The sequence below is a fragment of the Diabrotica undecimpunctata genome, chromosome 1 (assembly GCF_040954645.1).
Source record: "Diabrotica undecimpunctata isolate CICGRU chromosome 1, icDiaUnde3, whole genome shotgun sequence".
NCBI lineage: Eukaryota > Metazoa > Arthropoda > Insecta > Coleoptera > Chrysomelidae > Diabrotica > Diabrotica undecimpunctata.
The window spans coordinates 162,919,048-162,934,283 of record NC_092803.1 but is presented as its reverse complement, the minus strand read 5'-3'; the positions used below and the strand labels follow the sequence as shown (position 1 = coordinate 162,934,283).

Below are 15,236 nucleotides of genomic sequence, written 5' to 3'. Positions count from 1 at the left end.
TTAATGCTATTGATCACCATGTACAAATTTACGGGTTGGAGTTATCAGACATTTTTATAATAAATTTAAAAATATAAAAATAAATTTATTCAAAAATGTAAATTCGTGAAAAATATAGCATTTAGTAAAACATTTAACATCCTATATAGTTAGGTCTTCTCTTTTCCTTAAAAGCTACCAATGCTTCTATCCTATCCTTCGTAGGTAGTAATTGGCAGTAACACGCTTCTTCAATAGACAAACCTGTAGCTAAATCAACCTCCAATCCTTTGTTAATTGCCTTTTTAGCCATTTTAACTCCAACCGGGCCATTAGGCAAGATTTTTTCGGCTATGCTCAATGCTTTTTGGAAAGCAGCATCGTTACTTTCGTTTTGCTCCACCACATGGTTGACAATACCATATTCTTTTGCTTCTGTGCCGTCGAAAATTGCTGCTGTAAATATAAGTTCTTTTGCCAAAGAAGGGTTTATCAGTCTTGGAAGGGTTTGAGTTCCGGCTGCACCGGGCATAATCGCTAAACTTGTTTCTACAAGACCCATCTTCGCTGTACTTGTAGCTACTCTAATGTCGGAGGATAATGCAATTTCGAGACCGCCACCTAAAACAAAATTTTGATAAAATATTATAACTCCACTCTGTCCTTTATAAATTTTTGAATTTGAGAGTTCATTTTCTTTATTTAACGACTATAAAGTTAAAGTTAAAAGCAATAAAATAATAAAACACAATCAAAATTACATATCACATAATTCAGGTATAATTTAGAATACAGTTGGTTTTGCTTAAACATTAAATCTGTTAGATCATTTGGTTTAAATCGTTTTAGCCTATGCACTTCATTATAGTCGCTTCGCGAGTGCATTGAGATGTACTTTTATCCGTTCACCATATTTGACTCTGTAACTTGTTATAACTTCTTTTACCGAATATACTTTCAGATTTTTTTCTATAGAGGAAGAAGTAACATACCATGGGGTATTTACTATAGCGCTAGCAATATATAATTGCTAGCGGTGCCGCATAACTGAATACCATATGTCCAGAATTATATAAAAGAAAATCGGCAGTGCAGACTTTTCAAATTTTATATTGTCTTCTTCTTCTTTCATATAGTATCTATATTTTGTACTTATAGCCAATTCACATCTCACAATCCTATAAAGACAGGCACTCTTGTATATCACAAGAGCCCTGAAAAGTACAGGACTTCGCATCGCTAGAGGTTAGCACTGGTCTCTCTGTTCACCACCTAGAGAAAAAATAATCTGTATCTCTAAGGAGATAAAATATAATTCAAGTAATGGGTCAAATTTAGTTAATACTACAGTTTAGGACAATCCTCTAAGGACCCTATTATAAGAGCGCTAATGTCGTCGCGTTAGCAGCGCCCCAACCGGAAAATGGCATTACCATAGTAAATTATACGAACAACATTGCCGTCAATTAATCCCGACGACAAACGTTGTTAGCGCGACCGGTCGTCGCATTGGTACTGCGCAGTTCACGCGTTACACAGAGCACGAATCAAGTTATACCCTAACAGTTTTCCAGGCTGAAGTACTTGCACTAATTGTCTGCACCGATGAAATTGTTAAGGAGGGATATATGCGACAAAAATATTTTTACCGCCAACAGGGCTTAGCTATTAGGGGTAAAGAATCCACTTCTTCTTTAGGTGTCTTCTTCTTCTTCTTACGATGCTTATCCGTTCCGGATGTTGGCGATCAACATGGCTATCCTAACTTTGCTTGCTGCTATTCTGAATAGTCCGGTTGTCGATGTATTAAACCACTTTCTCAGGTTTTGAAGCCAAGATATTCTTCTCCCTGGTCCTCTCTTTCCAAATACCTTGCCCTGAAGAATGAGTTGCAACAAGCCGTATCTCTGTTCATTCCTCATAACATGGCCAAGATATTCTAGTTTGCGCTCTTTGATGGTGTTAATAATCTCGCATTCCTTGCCTATTCTATGTAGGACCTGAACATTAGTCACACGATCCACCCATGAAATTCTTAAAATACGTCTGTAACACCACATCTCGAATGCTTCGAGTTTTCTTAAAGAAGCTTCGGAAAGTGTCCAGGCCTCTACTCCGTATAATAACGTAGAAAATACATAGCATCTAATGAGAGAGATTTTGGTAGCAAGTGGTAAATCGTGACTTCTGAAAAGAGACTTATGAGACTTATCATTATGAACGCCGATCTCGCTTTTCCTATGCGTTGTTTTATTTCACTGGAGTGATCCCATTGGCTGTTAATGTTGGTACCAAGGTATGTGTAGCTATCCACTCTGTCAATTGGATGTTGGTTAACCAAACGCTGTGTATTTAATATTTCGCGCTTACTGACTACCACATACTTTGTTTTCTTCGTATTAAGATCAAGTCCGTGTTCTCTACTTATATCTGATATACGCGACATTATTCTTTGCAAACCGTCCAGACTATCTGCAAAAACTACTGCGTCGTCGACATATCTAATGTTGTTTAGACGTATTCCGTTGACTAATACGCCTTCTTGTAGTTCGCCTAGCGCTTGTTCGAAGATATATTCAGAGTATATATTAAATAACACCGGGGACAGAATGCATCCTTGCCTCACTCCTCTATCTATGGAGACTGCCTCTGTCAATTGGTCATCCACTTTAATATTGGCTGTTTGGTTGTAATATAAATTATAGATGATTCTTAAGTCCCTATCATCTAACCCCACTTCTTTCAAGATGTTTATAAGTTTATCATGCTTTACTCTATCAAATGCCTTTTTGTAGTCGATAAAACAAGTATACACATCACAGTTAACATCCCTGCATCTTTGCATAAGCACTTGGACAGCGAATAGAGCCTCTCGGGTGCCTAAGGAATCGCGGAATCCAAACTGCGTCCATGATACTTGTTCTTCGCATTTTTTATATATTCTGCCGTGTATCACTTTCAAGAACGTTTTAAGTAAATGGCTCCTTAGGCTAATTGTTCTTTAGTCTTCGCATGTCTTGGCATTTACTTTTTTTGGTATGGTCACGAAGGTCGACTTTAACCAGCTTTGTGGTATTTTTCCAGTTACGTATATGTTGTTGAATACAATTGTTATCCATTTTATTCCCTGTTCATCCATAAGTTTTAGGAATTCTGCACAAAACTCATCAGGCCCTATCGCTTTACCATCTTTAGTTCTTTTAATAGCTGACGTGACTTCTTCAATGGCAATCGGGGGTCCTGTTTGGCACTCAGTGTCTTCAATGGTATTCTGCCTTTCATCTGCAAAAGTTACTTCCACATAATTCTTCTAAGTGTCTAGTTTTTCTTCCACAGTTAACAGTGGTTTGCCTTGGTTATCTGCCAAACACCCAACTCTTCTAGGTTTGTATAAGTCTGCGGCTTCTTTAACTTTTTTGTGCGTATTAAATGAATCGTGTTTATGATGCAATTGCTGTAATTTCGCACACTGTTTTCTTAGATGTGTATCCTTTGCTATTCTAATAGCTTTTTTGATCTTTTTATCGAGTCCTTTGTATAATGACGTCTTGATCTTTGAACTTTCGCCTCTCTTCCATCATATCTAGAATTTCATTTGTCATCCACGATTTCTTCTTTATTTTTGGTGGTTTGAGAAATTTCTCTCGTATGTCTTTTGAAACTGTATGTAACTTTTCTAGCTCCTGGTCCATTACATCCGATTGAATAACGGTATTCAAATTGTTCTGTATATACCGCTTTATACTATGTTCTGTGTGTTGATCTTTTAATAGCTTGATGTCGAATTTTGGGTTGACTAGGTGTGATTGCTTGATTAGGTGTCATCTACTTGATGTATATTGCCAATTACTTCTGCAAACGTTTCTTTATTTTGCACCGTTCTTGTTTTTGAAGGTCTAATTCTGTCCATATTTTTTTTTGTTTGAGAAGATGTTTCTAGTCCGTTCTATTCTACATCTGACTTGTTTACTAATATGTACCTATATTTATAATGCAATCTTCTTCGAAATTACAATGGTTTTCGTTATATTTGCATTTATGTTCAGACCGGATTGTTTAACCTCTTACACACCTCTATTCAACAAAGTTTGTAGTTGTTGGTCACTCCCAGAAATGAGCACGGTGTTATCGGCGTACCGGATGGTATTAACCATTCTTTCATTGTTCACGTATTATGATGACGAATTTGAATCCAGGTTTTTGGTTTGCAAGCATTTTATACGTTTTTGTGTTTGATTTTTTCAAAATCCTTTTAATAATTCACAAACCATAAATAAGCATCTTTTTGTTGATCTTTTTGCATGAGTACAGTGAAACTGAACAGAGCTTCTCGGGTTTCCACATGATTTCTCATACCTGTTGTGGGTCCATACTTTTTTCATATATATTTTTTTGAAGAAGCCACCCAAAAATTCAAAACTGGTAAAAAACTTTGTTTTTCTTGAATAAACTGGCAATGAATATTAAAGTTCTAACATGCGTTCCGGACCATGATGAACACTCGCTGAAAAAAAATTCTAGTGAAATCTTTGAAGACCCAGAATCATTCTTCGGTAACACAAAATATGTCATTAGAGATGAATTTCAAAAGTGGCTAGGAAATAAAGTCATAACGATAAATGGAGGCATAAACACATAAAAAGAAAATTATAAACAACATTGCCAACTGAGGAAACACCTCTACAACATAGACTAAGAGAATATGTCATTTGTGAATGAGAAATGCTTAGTGACATAAGGTCATTAATCATTATGAGGTCATTATCATTACAAAATCATTAATCTCCTTATAACAAAGTTACCGGTTCCTATCAAAAGCACAGGACTTTTGGAGTTCTAATGAATGAACAGAGTTTCATACAAAGGTTTCACGACGAAGTGCCAGAGACAAGTAGTGTCTCTCCTGACTGAAGATAAAGAACATGGGCTACTGTCGACCCTATGGCTCAGCGAACTAGCACATACACTTCGGTGTAATTTTTAGTCACTTTATGAATCAAGCAACATGCTGACAAGAAAAATACAAATTTTAACCTAAAAGTGTAAAATCTAAATCTAAAAGGGATGAAGAATCTGTAAAACCGAAATACAGATAGAGAGAAGAAGAAAATATTACATCACTTCCCTGAACTAAATACACTTTTAATCCTCTTAAACCATTAAATTTTAAACATAAAATATTACACTAGTTTTTAAAAAATATGGAAAAAATTAATTAGTATTTAGTTACATACCAATCGCAGCTCCATCGATGGCCGTTATAACTGGTACTGGAAAATTGATTATTTTATATGCCATGCTTCTTAACTTCAGACCAAATTGATAAACTTCATTTGAACTCATTTCGATCCTTTCTTTTAAGTCAGCACCTAAATGAAGGTAAATATGTACACATTAATAAAAGTAACACAGTCGAATTATTTGAAATCTCATTTAATTATTTTAAATTACATAAGGAATATACCATGAAACAAAATCTGTTTTTTAATTTACACTTAACCATTTGTCATCCTACGTGTTTCCATAAAAATTAGAGTTTTTTCCATGGAAAACTGTTGTAAACTGGTCGTACTTCAGTAGGCTTATTGTACATCTTCCATGTATTCATGATAGGATTCCAGGATTCTAGAACCATCTACCAGCTCGTACAGGTCTAATATGTTTTTGGAGTCACTTGGTAGTCTCGAAAGATTGTTTGCCGCCTTCGATCTAATACTTTGCAGTCATGCAAGATATGGTTGAATGTTTCACTATCTACTACTACCACTATCTGCTTATTTGATACGATGTAATTTTGTCAATAGTCAAAAGTCAAAAATATCTAATACTTTCATCAACTACAATAACTATAAAATAAACAAAAAGAAAGAGTACTAGCGCAAATTAATTGGACCAAAAATTTAGTTAGCATTACCACTATGTGGAGTCGCCCTTATATTTGGTGACTCCAAATCGGATCAGTTCTCTTTGGCATAGTGCTCACTAAAGTTTGGCGGTAATCTGCTTGAAAGTTATTCCAAATTTCCTGAACTTTACCCTTTTACTTCGGGAATTGTGCGAACAATCTTGTAACGAACTTCTTGTAAAATGCTTTTGTACTTTATATATTGTCCATAATGGGAATTTCACTGTCCTGGATATTTTATCAGAAGGTTGGCCGAGATGTTAGAGAAACATTCTTTTGACTTTTTGTCGAGCTTTCGGAATGGTTTTATTCATTTTTCATGACATAGTCATTGATATTATTTAAAACAAACAATGTTTTTTCTTTCTGTTCTTTATTGTTTTTTCTTTCTGTTCTCTATGTATCAGAGTTAAAACATACCTACTGTCAAAATATGTCATGAAATAAACTAAGTTTTACTATCCTGACCAAAATTTTTAGAATGTATTGTCCATTATTATATTTTATATTTGTGTTATTAATGTTGAGTGTCAAAGTTTATTTTAAATAATCTTGTCTTGAAAAAGGAATAAAACCATTCCGAAAGCTCGACAAAAAGTCAAAAGAGTGTTTCTCTAACATCTCGACCAATCTTCTGACTACAGCCCTAATAAATTTGTGGTTATTTTTTATATCGACAGTCACTAATATCCTATATTTCTTATATATATATATATATATATATATATATATATATATATATATATATATATATATATATATATATATATATATATATATATATATATATTGGATTTTTGTGCCTCCATTCGTTGTATTCCAGAGGAAATATTGAAGCCTTTCATGCTTACTGGGGCTCCTCTAGTGCAGTGTCTCCCTCTGGTTGGATGACACGAGACAATTTTTTGAAATATATAGAGCACTTTATCAAACACTGAGAATTCTTAGCAGTTAAGAATTCTCAGTTCTATTAATTCTTGACAACTATGAGAGCCGTTACAATTTTCGTGTGCTGAACCTGTGTAAAGATAATGTGATTATTTTATTGACAAGCTGCTTCTTTCCATTTAAAAACTATTATAACCGAGGAGTTGATGACTAGAAGCTAAATCATTCTGCTATGCCTATAAGCATTTATGATGTTTGTAGTGTTGTTGGTACCGCCTATCTTAAAGCATTCTGAATTCCCAAATTTTTTCAGAGAGTGATTTTATGTCATCTTATGTTACTGATAGGCCCGAAGAAAATGAAAATGGTAACGAAAATAAGGCTAACGAAGGTGTTCAGGATGTGGAAGATGTCCAGGATGTAGAACATAATCAGGATATAGAAGAACCACGACATGTTAGCCCAATTAATGGCCCATCCAATATAATATTCTCTCAGCAACTTAGGCCACATACCAAAACTGCTCCTAGGCAAAACCTTAGGAAAAGCAGAAAGAAGCAATAATAACAGACACCCCATAAAAGATGTCATAGAGAAACAGCATAAAGGAAGATTGGCTAAAAAAACACTTTCAGAAGAGAAAAAGCAGAAGGCTTAGAAATTTAAAGGTGAAGTTTTTAATGCCGACATTAGTTCGAACAGTGATGTTAGTGAAGAGATTTGCAACTAGCGATTTAGAAAGCTTCACATCAGAAAATCAAGATTTGTCTATTCAAAATCAGGACTCTATAACAGATACATGACAAAAAAAACTGTTAACATTATGTCGGTCAGATTATTAAGATAAGTGGAAATGAATATATCTCATTCATGAAGAGAATTGTGGCCGGCATATTTGTTTTCTGCGACAAACCCGATACAGATACCTTAGGAGTAGCAATTATTTTACTAAAGCTGTCCTCTCCTGCCATTAGTGGAAGTACAGCTACAGCTTCTCGACAGTTTATGTTTCCTGTGACTGTTTTCCAATTTAAAATAGAGTAAAAGTATTTTTTTATTAAAAATAACACTATGATTCCCACAATGGACCATATAGCGGTTCATAGTGGGACGAGTGTTCCATAGTGGGACTTGTTGAATAACATTGATTATAAATAAAGGATTGCTTGAAATTGCTATTAGTTTTCTTCCTTAAATCCGTACCAATACATAGGTACTCTAAGTACCCTACTATAATTTACAAACGCTTATTCAAAGTGCTATACACCTAAAAAAAAAACGTTCCAGTATAGAGCAGTTTACCCTAAGCAATTAACAGATGATTTTCAAATCCTTGAGAGTATATACAGTCTCAGACCATCACAGATAAAGGAAACTTAACCATTGTTTTGAGGCAATATTTGTGATATTCTTCCCCTGGCATTCGAATAACTCTACTTCGTGTATCGCCGACACAGACATCAAACTTAGTTTTATCACTCCAAATAACTGAATCCCATTGACATTAAACTCAGTTTCGGTGATCTTTTGATATAAAAATCGGTCCCTTTTTTGTTCCTTTGTAAGAAGTGATTTTTACTTTCCTCAACTGAGATGATAAGTTTGAATATTTAAGATGAGATAAGTGTCTGGTAGAATCCAGATCCCATTTTTTCATTCTCCTCAAACAAGTGTCCTTTGAACCTTGCCATTTTGAAACATTAACTGTGTTTTAAAACTGTGAAGTTACATTTCTCACAGTTTCTTTGAAAAATACTTAAATTTTGAGCAATTTTATTTCCAGAAAGTTCTTTGTTATTGGCCAAAAATGGAATTTCATAAATCGTTAATAAATACTTTCCCCGAACCATTTTAACGCAAACTAAATTAAATCACTCAACTAACTGTATAAATTATTTCTTCAACGTACACTTGATAATATAATTTCCAGAAAAAATATATAAGAGATTTTATTGGATAAATAGATATTTATCACTATTTGTGCGACTATACCGATCGCAAAGCAAAGTTTGACGTTTGCCAAAAAAATTATTGTAGCTGTATACGTTATTTATGTATAAATTATTGTTTAACAAGTCAACATCCGTTCAAACTGAATTTGGTGGACAACCCTTACTGTGAGTGTGGCCTAATAGAGAACCTAAATCATATATTTTTTGAATGCCCGATAAGGATCATTCCGAGTTTTGACCTATACACAAAATTCATTTATATGAATTATAATTCACCAATTACTATATATTCTATATTAAATAAACTTACTGAAGAATCAGTCAGCATTTTGATAAAATTCCTTTCAATTAATAAATTAAATTTGTAATCGACAATGCTCAATACTTTTTGTAGTGTTTACTAACATAACCTATTAATTAACTATTAATGAATTTTTTTTCCTACAAAATTATTTGGCACAGGCACAAGTAAGTGGCCTCGAGTTGGTTTAGAGCCAGATGTGAAAGCCATAGAAACAAAAGAAGAAGAAGAAGAAGTAGCTGTATACGTCAAAATGAGTCGTTTCGGTGGTACTTCAAACGAAGTTATAAACCAAAACATTGAAGAAAATATCCCGAGTAACACAAGAAAATCTAAATCTTATATATGGAGACAATTTATGATGTTCTGTGTGGATCGCAACTACAAATTAGATGCAGAAAATAACAACGAAAGACTAGCATTCATTCTAAAAGACTGGGCCTTCAACATGCGATTGTTCAAGAACTAGTCTAATAAAATACCACACATGATTTAATTTAGCTTATAAGTCTGTCTTTTATTTCTAAACTCAACTGAGTTTCTTAAAGAAAACACCACTCGTCCTACGGACTCGTGGTGTTTTCAAGCAACTCAGTTTCGTTTAGAAGTAAATCGACAGACTTATCGCGAAAATTGAATCGCTAGTGGTATTACTATTGATAATTTGCGTCAGACATTACTTTTTATTTTTGTTTATTTTATAATTATTGTAGTTGATAAAAATATTAGATCTTGTTAATTAATTAGCAAAGCCACTCAGTATCAAATAAGCGTAATTGTATCCCTTTAATTTATAAAGTTCAAAAAAATAAAATTGTTTTGCATATTGGTTTTGGTCCAATTCATAGGCGTCTGGGCTCGTAATATCCTTCATGAAAATCGGTAGGCTAAGATGGAGAGTATACTCTAATATAAATGCTTTTCCAAAACTAATTATATCGCTGCCTGTGTACATGAAGACACAAAGAAGATTGACGCAGCAAACTTTAAATGGTTAGCATCGAGGAAAGAATGCCGCAAAAAGACTAGGAAAAGTTGGGTCTCAAATAGAGTTTAGTTTGGTACTGAAGTAATTGAACTTCATTTTGCACAATATTTGAATGCTTTCTTATTGCGGGCTACGGACAAAATGTATTGATCGATGAAAAAATAAAAACGACTGAAACGCAATGAACTGAAACGACAGACCGCGCGAGCACACATTACGTGGAGTAGTAATTGAAAATCTAAGCGTGTTTCTTAATAAAATAAAACCAAATAAAATAAAATAAACTACAATAAATATATCTACGTAGACAGCATATCGGATAGAAATGGAGTAGGAGATAATGAAAAGAGATTCAGTAAACCAACACAGGCCGTAATGTGACTTGCGACTTGCACAACCGGTGAAATAAATCGGTGACTTTTGATAATTGGTTTACTTCGATTGAAACAAAGAAGCTTGACTTGTATTGGCACTCTGAAGAAGAACAAACAAGAATTACCTGCAGTTTTTTATTATCAAGAAATCGTGAAGTAGGAACAAGCCTGTATCGCCAGATTGCTTACTTTATTAATACAAGAAAAAAAATGACCCGCAGAAGCTCAACTTTGGGTCTTTCAATTTTTTTAATGACCAGTTTATTTTTTTATTTTTCTCGATAAATGTTTGTTTACACATCCTTACTAAGGAAATAAATTATTTTTTAAATTTTCCTCCATATTTTTTTATAACGTTATTGTCAAATAAAAATACCCAAGTTAAACATTGAGATACAGCTACTATCGTAACTTCTTCTATCAGTTAGTTAAATGGTGTTTTCTATGACCTCGTTGATACACAGGTACAGACTACATCTTAAGTCAATGTATCAGAATAGAATACGCATTTCGTGGGTTATAATTTGTACTCTTTCAATATTCGGTATTAAATTTCCGTGCTTAAATTATGTATGTACGGGAAATGTGCCTATGATGGACCCCTTAAGGAAATAGCTCCCTAATAATTTTAATTATTTACTTAGCAGGCTTTCAATATGACCCCATAAGTCTTGTTATTTGTATAATATGCAAATGTTTCAAATTTTGATAAAAATTAAGATGACAAAAGTTATTCATAGTTTACTAAAATCCTGTTAAGGGTCCATCATGAGCATATATGCGCTCATGATGAACCCTTTGATACGCCCATGATGGACCCGTTGCATTTTGTATAAAATAACTAAATACTAAATTATTTTATTAAACCAAAAGATATTCTAAACGATAAATAATATTACAAATAGGTATTTTTAAGAAAAAAGTTACATGCACAATTCACACACAAATTGTTTACGTCCAGGATTTACATCTGCACATTTATTGTGACACCAATTCCAAAACCAAGTAGTGGGTTTTGTTCATAATTTTCCCTATCTGTTGTTATAGACGGCAAAAATTGCCAATGCTCGAAGACATCTGGATTGAACGGTTCTATTCCTGTCTTTTTAAATGCATTTATTGCATTTGATGGAAGAGCACTTTTTAAATATGCTTTATTAAAGATACTGGCTACTTTAAATTGGGCAACTGTTTTACCTGGATTCTGTCGCAGCCATAATTGAATTTCTTGGCCGTAGTAAGTTTGAAGTGGTCTAAAAAATCCTACGTCCAAGGGTTGAACGTGATGAGAGCAGTGAGCAGGAAACAAAACATAATAGGTAATACCGTTTTCTTTTGCAAACTGGAGAGCTTCAAAACTTTTATGACTACCATGACCATCGGGTAACAACAAAACTTGGTTGGTTTTAGAAGCCTTTGAAAAAAAAATGTTGCAGCCAGAGACAGAAAATGTCGGAAGTCATCCATCCTTTTTCTTGAGCGAAGGCTACACTTCCAGTAGGTACATCGATCATAAGTTCGTCTTTCTTCCTCTGTCGAGGAAAAATCAAAGCAGGAGGAACGTATGTTCCAATTGCATTCATTGCACATACAACCGTAATATGTAGACCGCGTTCTGCACTACTTAAAGCACCAACTTGTTTGAGACCTTTACTAGCATAAATCTTCTGCGATCTCTTTTGTACAGTTGTCAAACCGGACTCGTCCATGTTATAAATGTTTTCCGGTGGAAATTGAAACTCGTCTAATATGTGTGCTAATGCTGTAAAATAGGCACATATATTTGGTTTATTAAAAGCTTGAGCTCTTGCCAACGAAGTATTTCCTGGAGTTAATGATAATCGAGGATTTCGCTTTAAAAAGCCTCTGATCCATTTCCAGCCTGTCATCTTGGTTTCCTTATTAAAACTGTGGCTAATATAGTTTATTTCTGCTACTTCGTATACAAGTTTTCGTAAATCTTTACTGGTCAGGCCAAAAAAACGAGCTTCCATGCTGATAATATGGTCAGCAATTTCCTTTTCAATAGCAGTAGAAAATATTGGTCTTCGTCCTCCCAAATTACCTTTGGTACTTCCTTGCTGCTTATTAAAGCGCCTTTTCAAAGTCGTTTTTGGAATGTTAAATGTTTTTGCTGCCAGCTTAAGCCCCATAGTTTTTTCTTGTATGCTTTTGAAATCTTGCTGCATATTACTCTCATTCCACTATTGCCTTTTATGAGGATCCATCCCTGTAAAATGTATTATGTTAATCGTTAAGTAGCAACTTATTTCCTTTTTCCTATGATGGACCCCTAGTCCGTCATAGGTAACGACAAAGGGGTCCATCATAGGCAAATAGACAAGACAGTAAATTTAATTCTGTTACTTTTGTTTTGACCATTCTAACCTAAAACAAAGTATAGTATTTGACAAAGAAAGTGTCGTCATTTTATACAAAACAAAAGAAACACTTAGCTTAACGTATGTTACCAGTAAAATATTACTTACCAAAAAATTTTATTAGATCAGCAACGCCAAATTTTAATTTTATTTCACAAATTTAGTAAGCTGCACTTCTTCAATTGTTTGTGAACCGTTTCCACAACTCCTAACGTATTTTAGTAATTGTTCTTATAATATACACCATGGATTTAGCGCTGCGCTACCTGATTTTAACTATTAGGAGTTTACCATAATATGTTACGTTTCTTATATAATTATAAGAAAGGTTTATTATTAAATATTATGTTTAAATAATATAATTTTTTAGCAGATTTTGAATTTACTTCAAAGACAAGGTACCAATTTTAATAAACCTACAAGTTTAAATTGTATGTTGTGACAAGTACCTGAAGTTATAAAAAATAAAAAGCCAACCAAGCACAAAGTTTTTTATATAGTATATACGTTATAGGTTAGGTAATAGTGCTTTGCTTACAAAAATAACAAAAAAAGTAAATTATTCTTTCCTAATACTTAGTTTCTTGTCGTTTATTCTATGATGTTAGTTTGTACGCATTTTAGTGCACTCTAGCCTAACCAAATATATTTTCCTCAAGGCACCGCGTCACAGTGTTGCCGTATTTATTTTAGTAAAATATGTAAATGAATGTTACAAATATAAAGTCACTTTTACGAAATTATAATTTGTATTATGAGAAGCTACAAGTTTTAAATAAGTATAAAACAAATATTTTCTGTTGCTTTAAATGCAGTTAAATATTGTAAATTAGCACTTTCCAAATCAAATTCATTATTATCTTTAACTAAAATCTATAAATTTTTATATAATTTCAATGCATTTCTATTATATACGGTAATTTAATTAATACTATTAATTTTTTATATCATTTTAATCAATTTTATTGTATATGCATTTGATTATTATCTTTAACTAAAATCTATTAATTTTTATATAATTTCAATGCATTTCTATTATATACGGTAATTTAATTAATACTATTAATTTTTTATATGATTTTAATCAATTTTATTGTATATGCATTTGATTATTATCTTTAATTTAACTAAAAACTATTAATTTTTATATGCATTAATATTATGTGAGAGTATGAAAAAACTGGAGACTTGGCAACTCTGACACCATTTAAGAGTATGTTAAATGTCATATAAGAGCTTGGTTAGGTTAGAGTGCACTAAAATGCGTATTGCCCGTTTATTTACATATAAATTATATAATATCAGCATGTATAATTAGGTGTATTATAAAAATATGTAATAAAAAATTACCTGCACAAAACACTTTGGGAACCAAACTATGTAAAACAACAACCCTTGTAACATTATCCGCTGCTATTTGATCCAAAGCCTTATGGAAATCAGCAACAAATTCGCCTCCCAAAGCATTTTTACGATGAGGTCGGTTAAATCCTATTGTAGTAATTCCATTTTGTTCCGAAGTTAAATGTTTGACTACAATGTCTTTCGATTTTTGGGAATACTGTCTTGTTTGCATTTGCAAAAATAGGCTAATCACTTTTCGATTCATTTTTATTGCACTAATCTAGTTGTTATAATAGATAATTGCTGCTCTAAATTAAAAGTATTTTTCTACTGATTTTAAGTTGATACAGTACAGTTGATAGTAAACAGAAGAGGTGGCATTGTTTATGTTATTTGGAACGTGTTGAACGTGGACACTGGACGTGGCTGTAATAACATGTATGTGATAAGATTGATTTCGGCTGTAATTTATGTTGCGTCGTCACAGGCGTTTTGCCTCACAATGAACAAATTAAATAGGTTTTTTACCTGGTGGATGAAAGTTTTTTATACCAAATTCAATTGTGTCGCACAAGAAGGGTATTAATGAAAATAATTATTCTAAATTCGTAAGTTCAAAATATGAAATCATTTTAAGGAGGTGTTCAAAATGACTCCCTTCTGCTTCAACCCAAGCGTCGAACCGTCTCGGCAGTTCACATGTAAATGCCGCATGTATCATCTCTGGGGTAATCTGAGTACCTGAGTTTGTCTAATTTTAGTTTTAAATAGTCTACATCTACAGGTTTTTCATTATAAACGATTTCGTTTAAATGGCACAGCACAGTACAGGCGATCTTGAAGGTCATCGGAAAGTTCTATTAGTTAAATACATCTGTTTGGAAATGTAGTATCAGTATAATCGGTTACAATACCTCTGTTATGTAAGGGTGCGCATCTTGTTCATATTAAATCTCAAGTTAGAACCTTTCTTCCAGTGACGATTACTTTCTTTCTCATGACAAAATTTCCATATAGATTAAAAAGGTTGATTACATGAATGTGATCAACACATGAGCGTCCCGTTCTAAAACCATTTTGATCTTCCGACTCCGTTACATATCTTCCGTATAGTCGAGCTGTTA

The 15,236-nt window shown here is 33.3% G+C and overlaps 1 protein-coding gene across 1 annotated transcript; it reads right to left on the bottom strand.

The window, feature by feature from the left end:
• Positions 1–64: 64 nt before the first annotated feature.
• Positions 65–14,515, bottom strand: LOC140432467 (methylglutaconyl-CoA hydratase, mitochondrial). Its single transcript, XM_072520377.1, has 3 exons — positions 14,119–14,515; positions 5,214–5,348; positions 65–600 (listed from the first exon to the last, which is right to left on the bottom strand). The coding sequence occupies exons 1-3, from the start codon at positions 14,375–14,377 to the stop codon at positions 134–136; spliced, it is 861 nt and encodes a 286-aa protein (XP_072376478.1). The 5' UTR covers positions 14,378–14,515; the 3' UTR covers positions 65–133.
• Positions 14,516–15,236: the final 721 nt, after the last annotated feature.

Coding starts and splice junctions, on each gene's coding strand:
- LOC140432467 (XM_072520377.1), bottom strand. CDS start 14,377: ATGAATCGAAAAGTGATTAGCCTATTTTTGCAAATGCAAACAAGACAG. Junction 5,349..14,118: donor TCCCAAAGTGTTTTGTGCAG/GTAATTTTTTAT, acceptor ACCTTCATTTAG/GTGCTGACTTAAAAGAAAGG. Junction 601..5,213: donor CATCGATGGAGCTGCGATTG/GTATGTAACTAA, acceptor ATTTTGTTTTAG/GTGGCGGTCTCGAAATTGCA.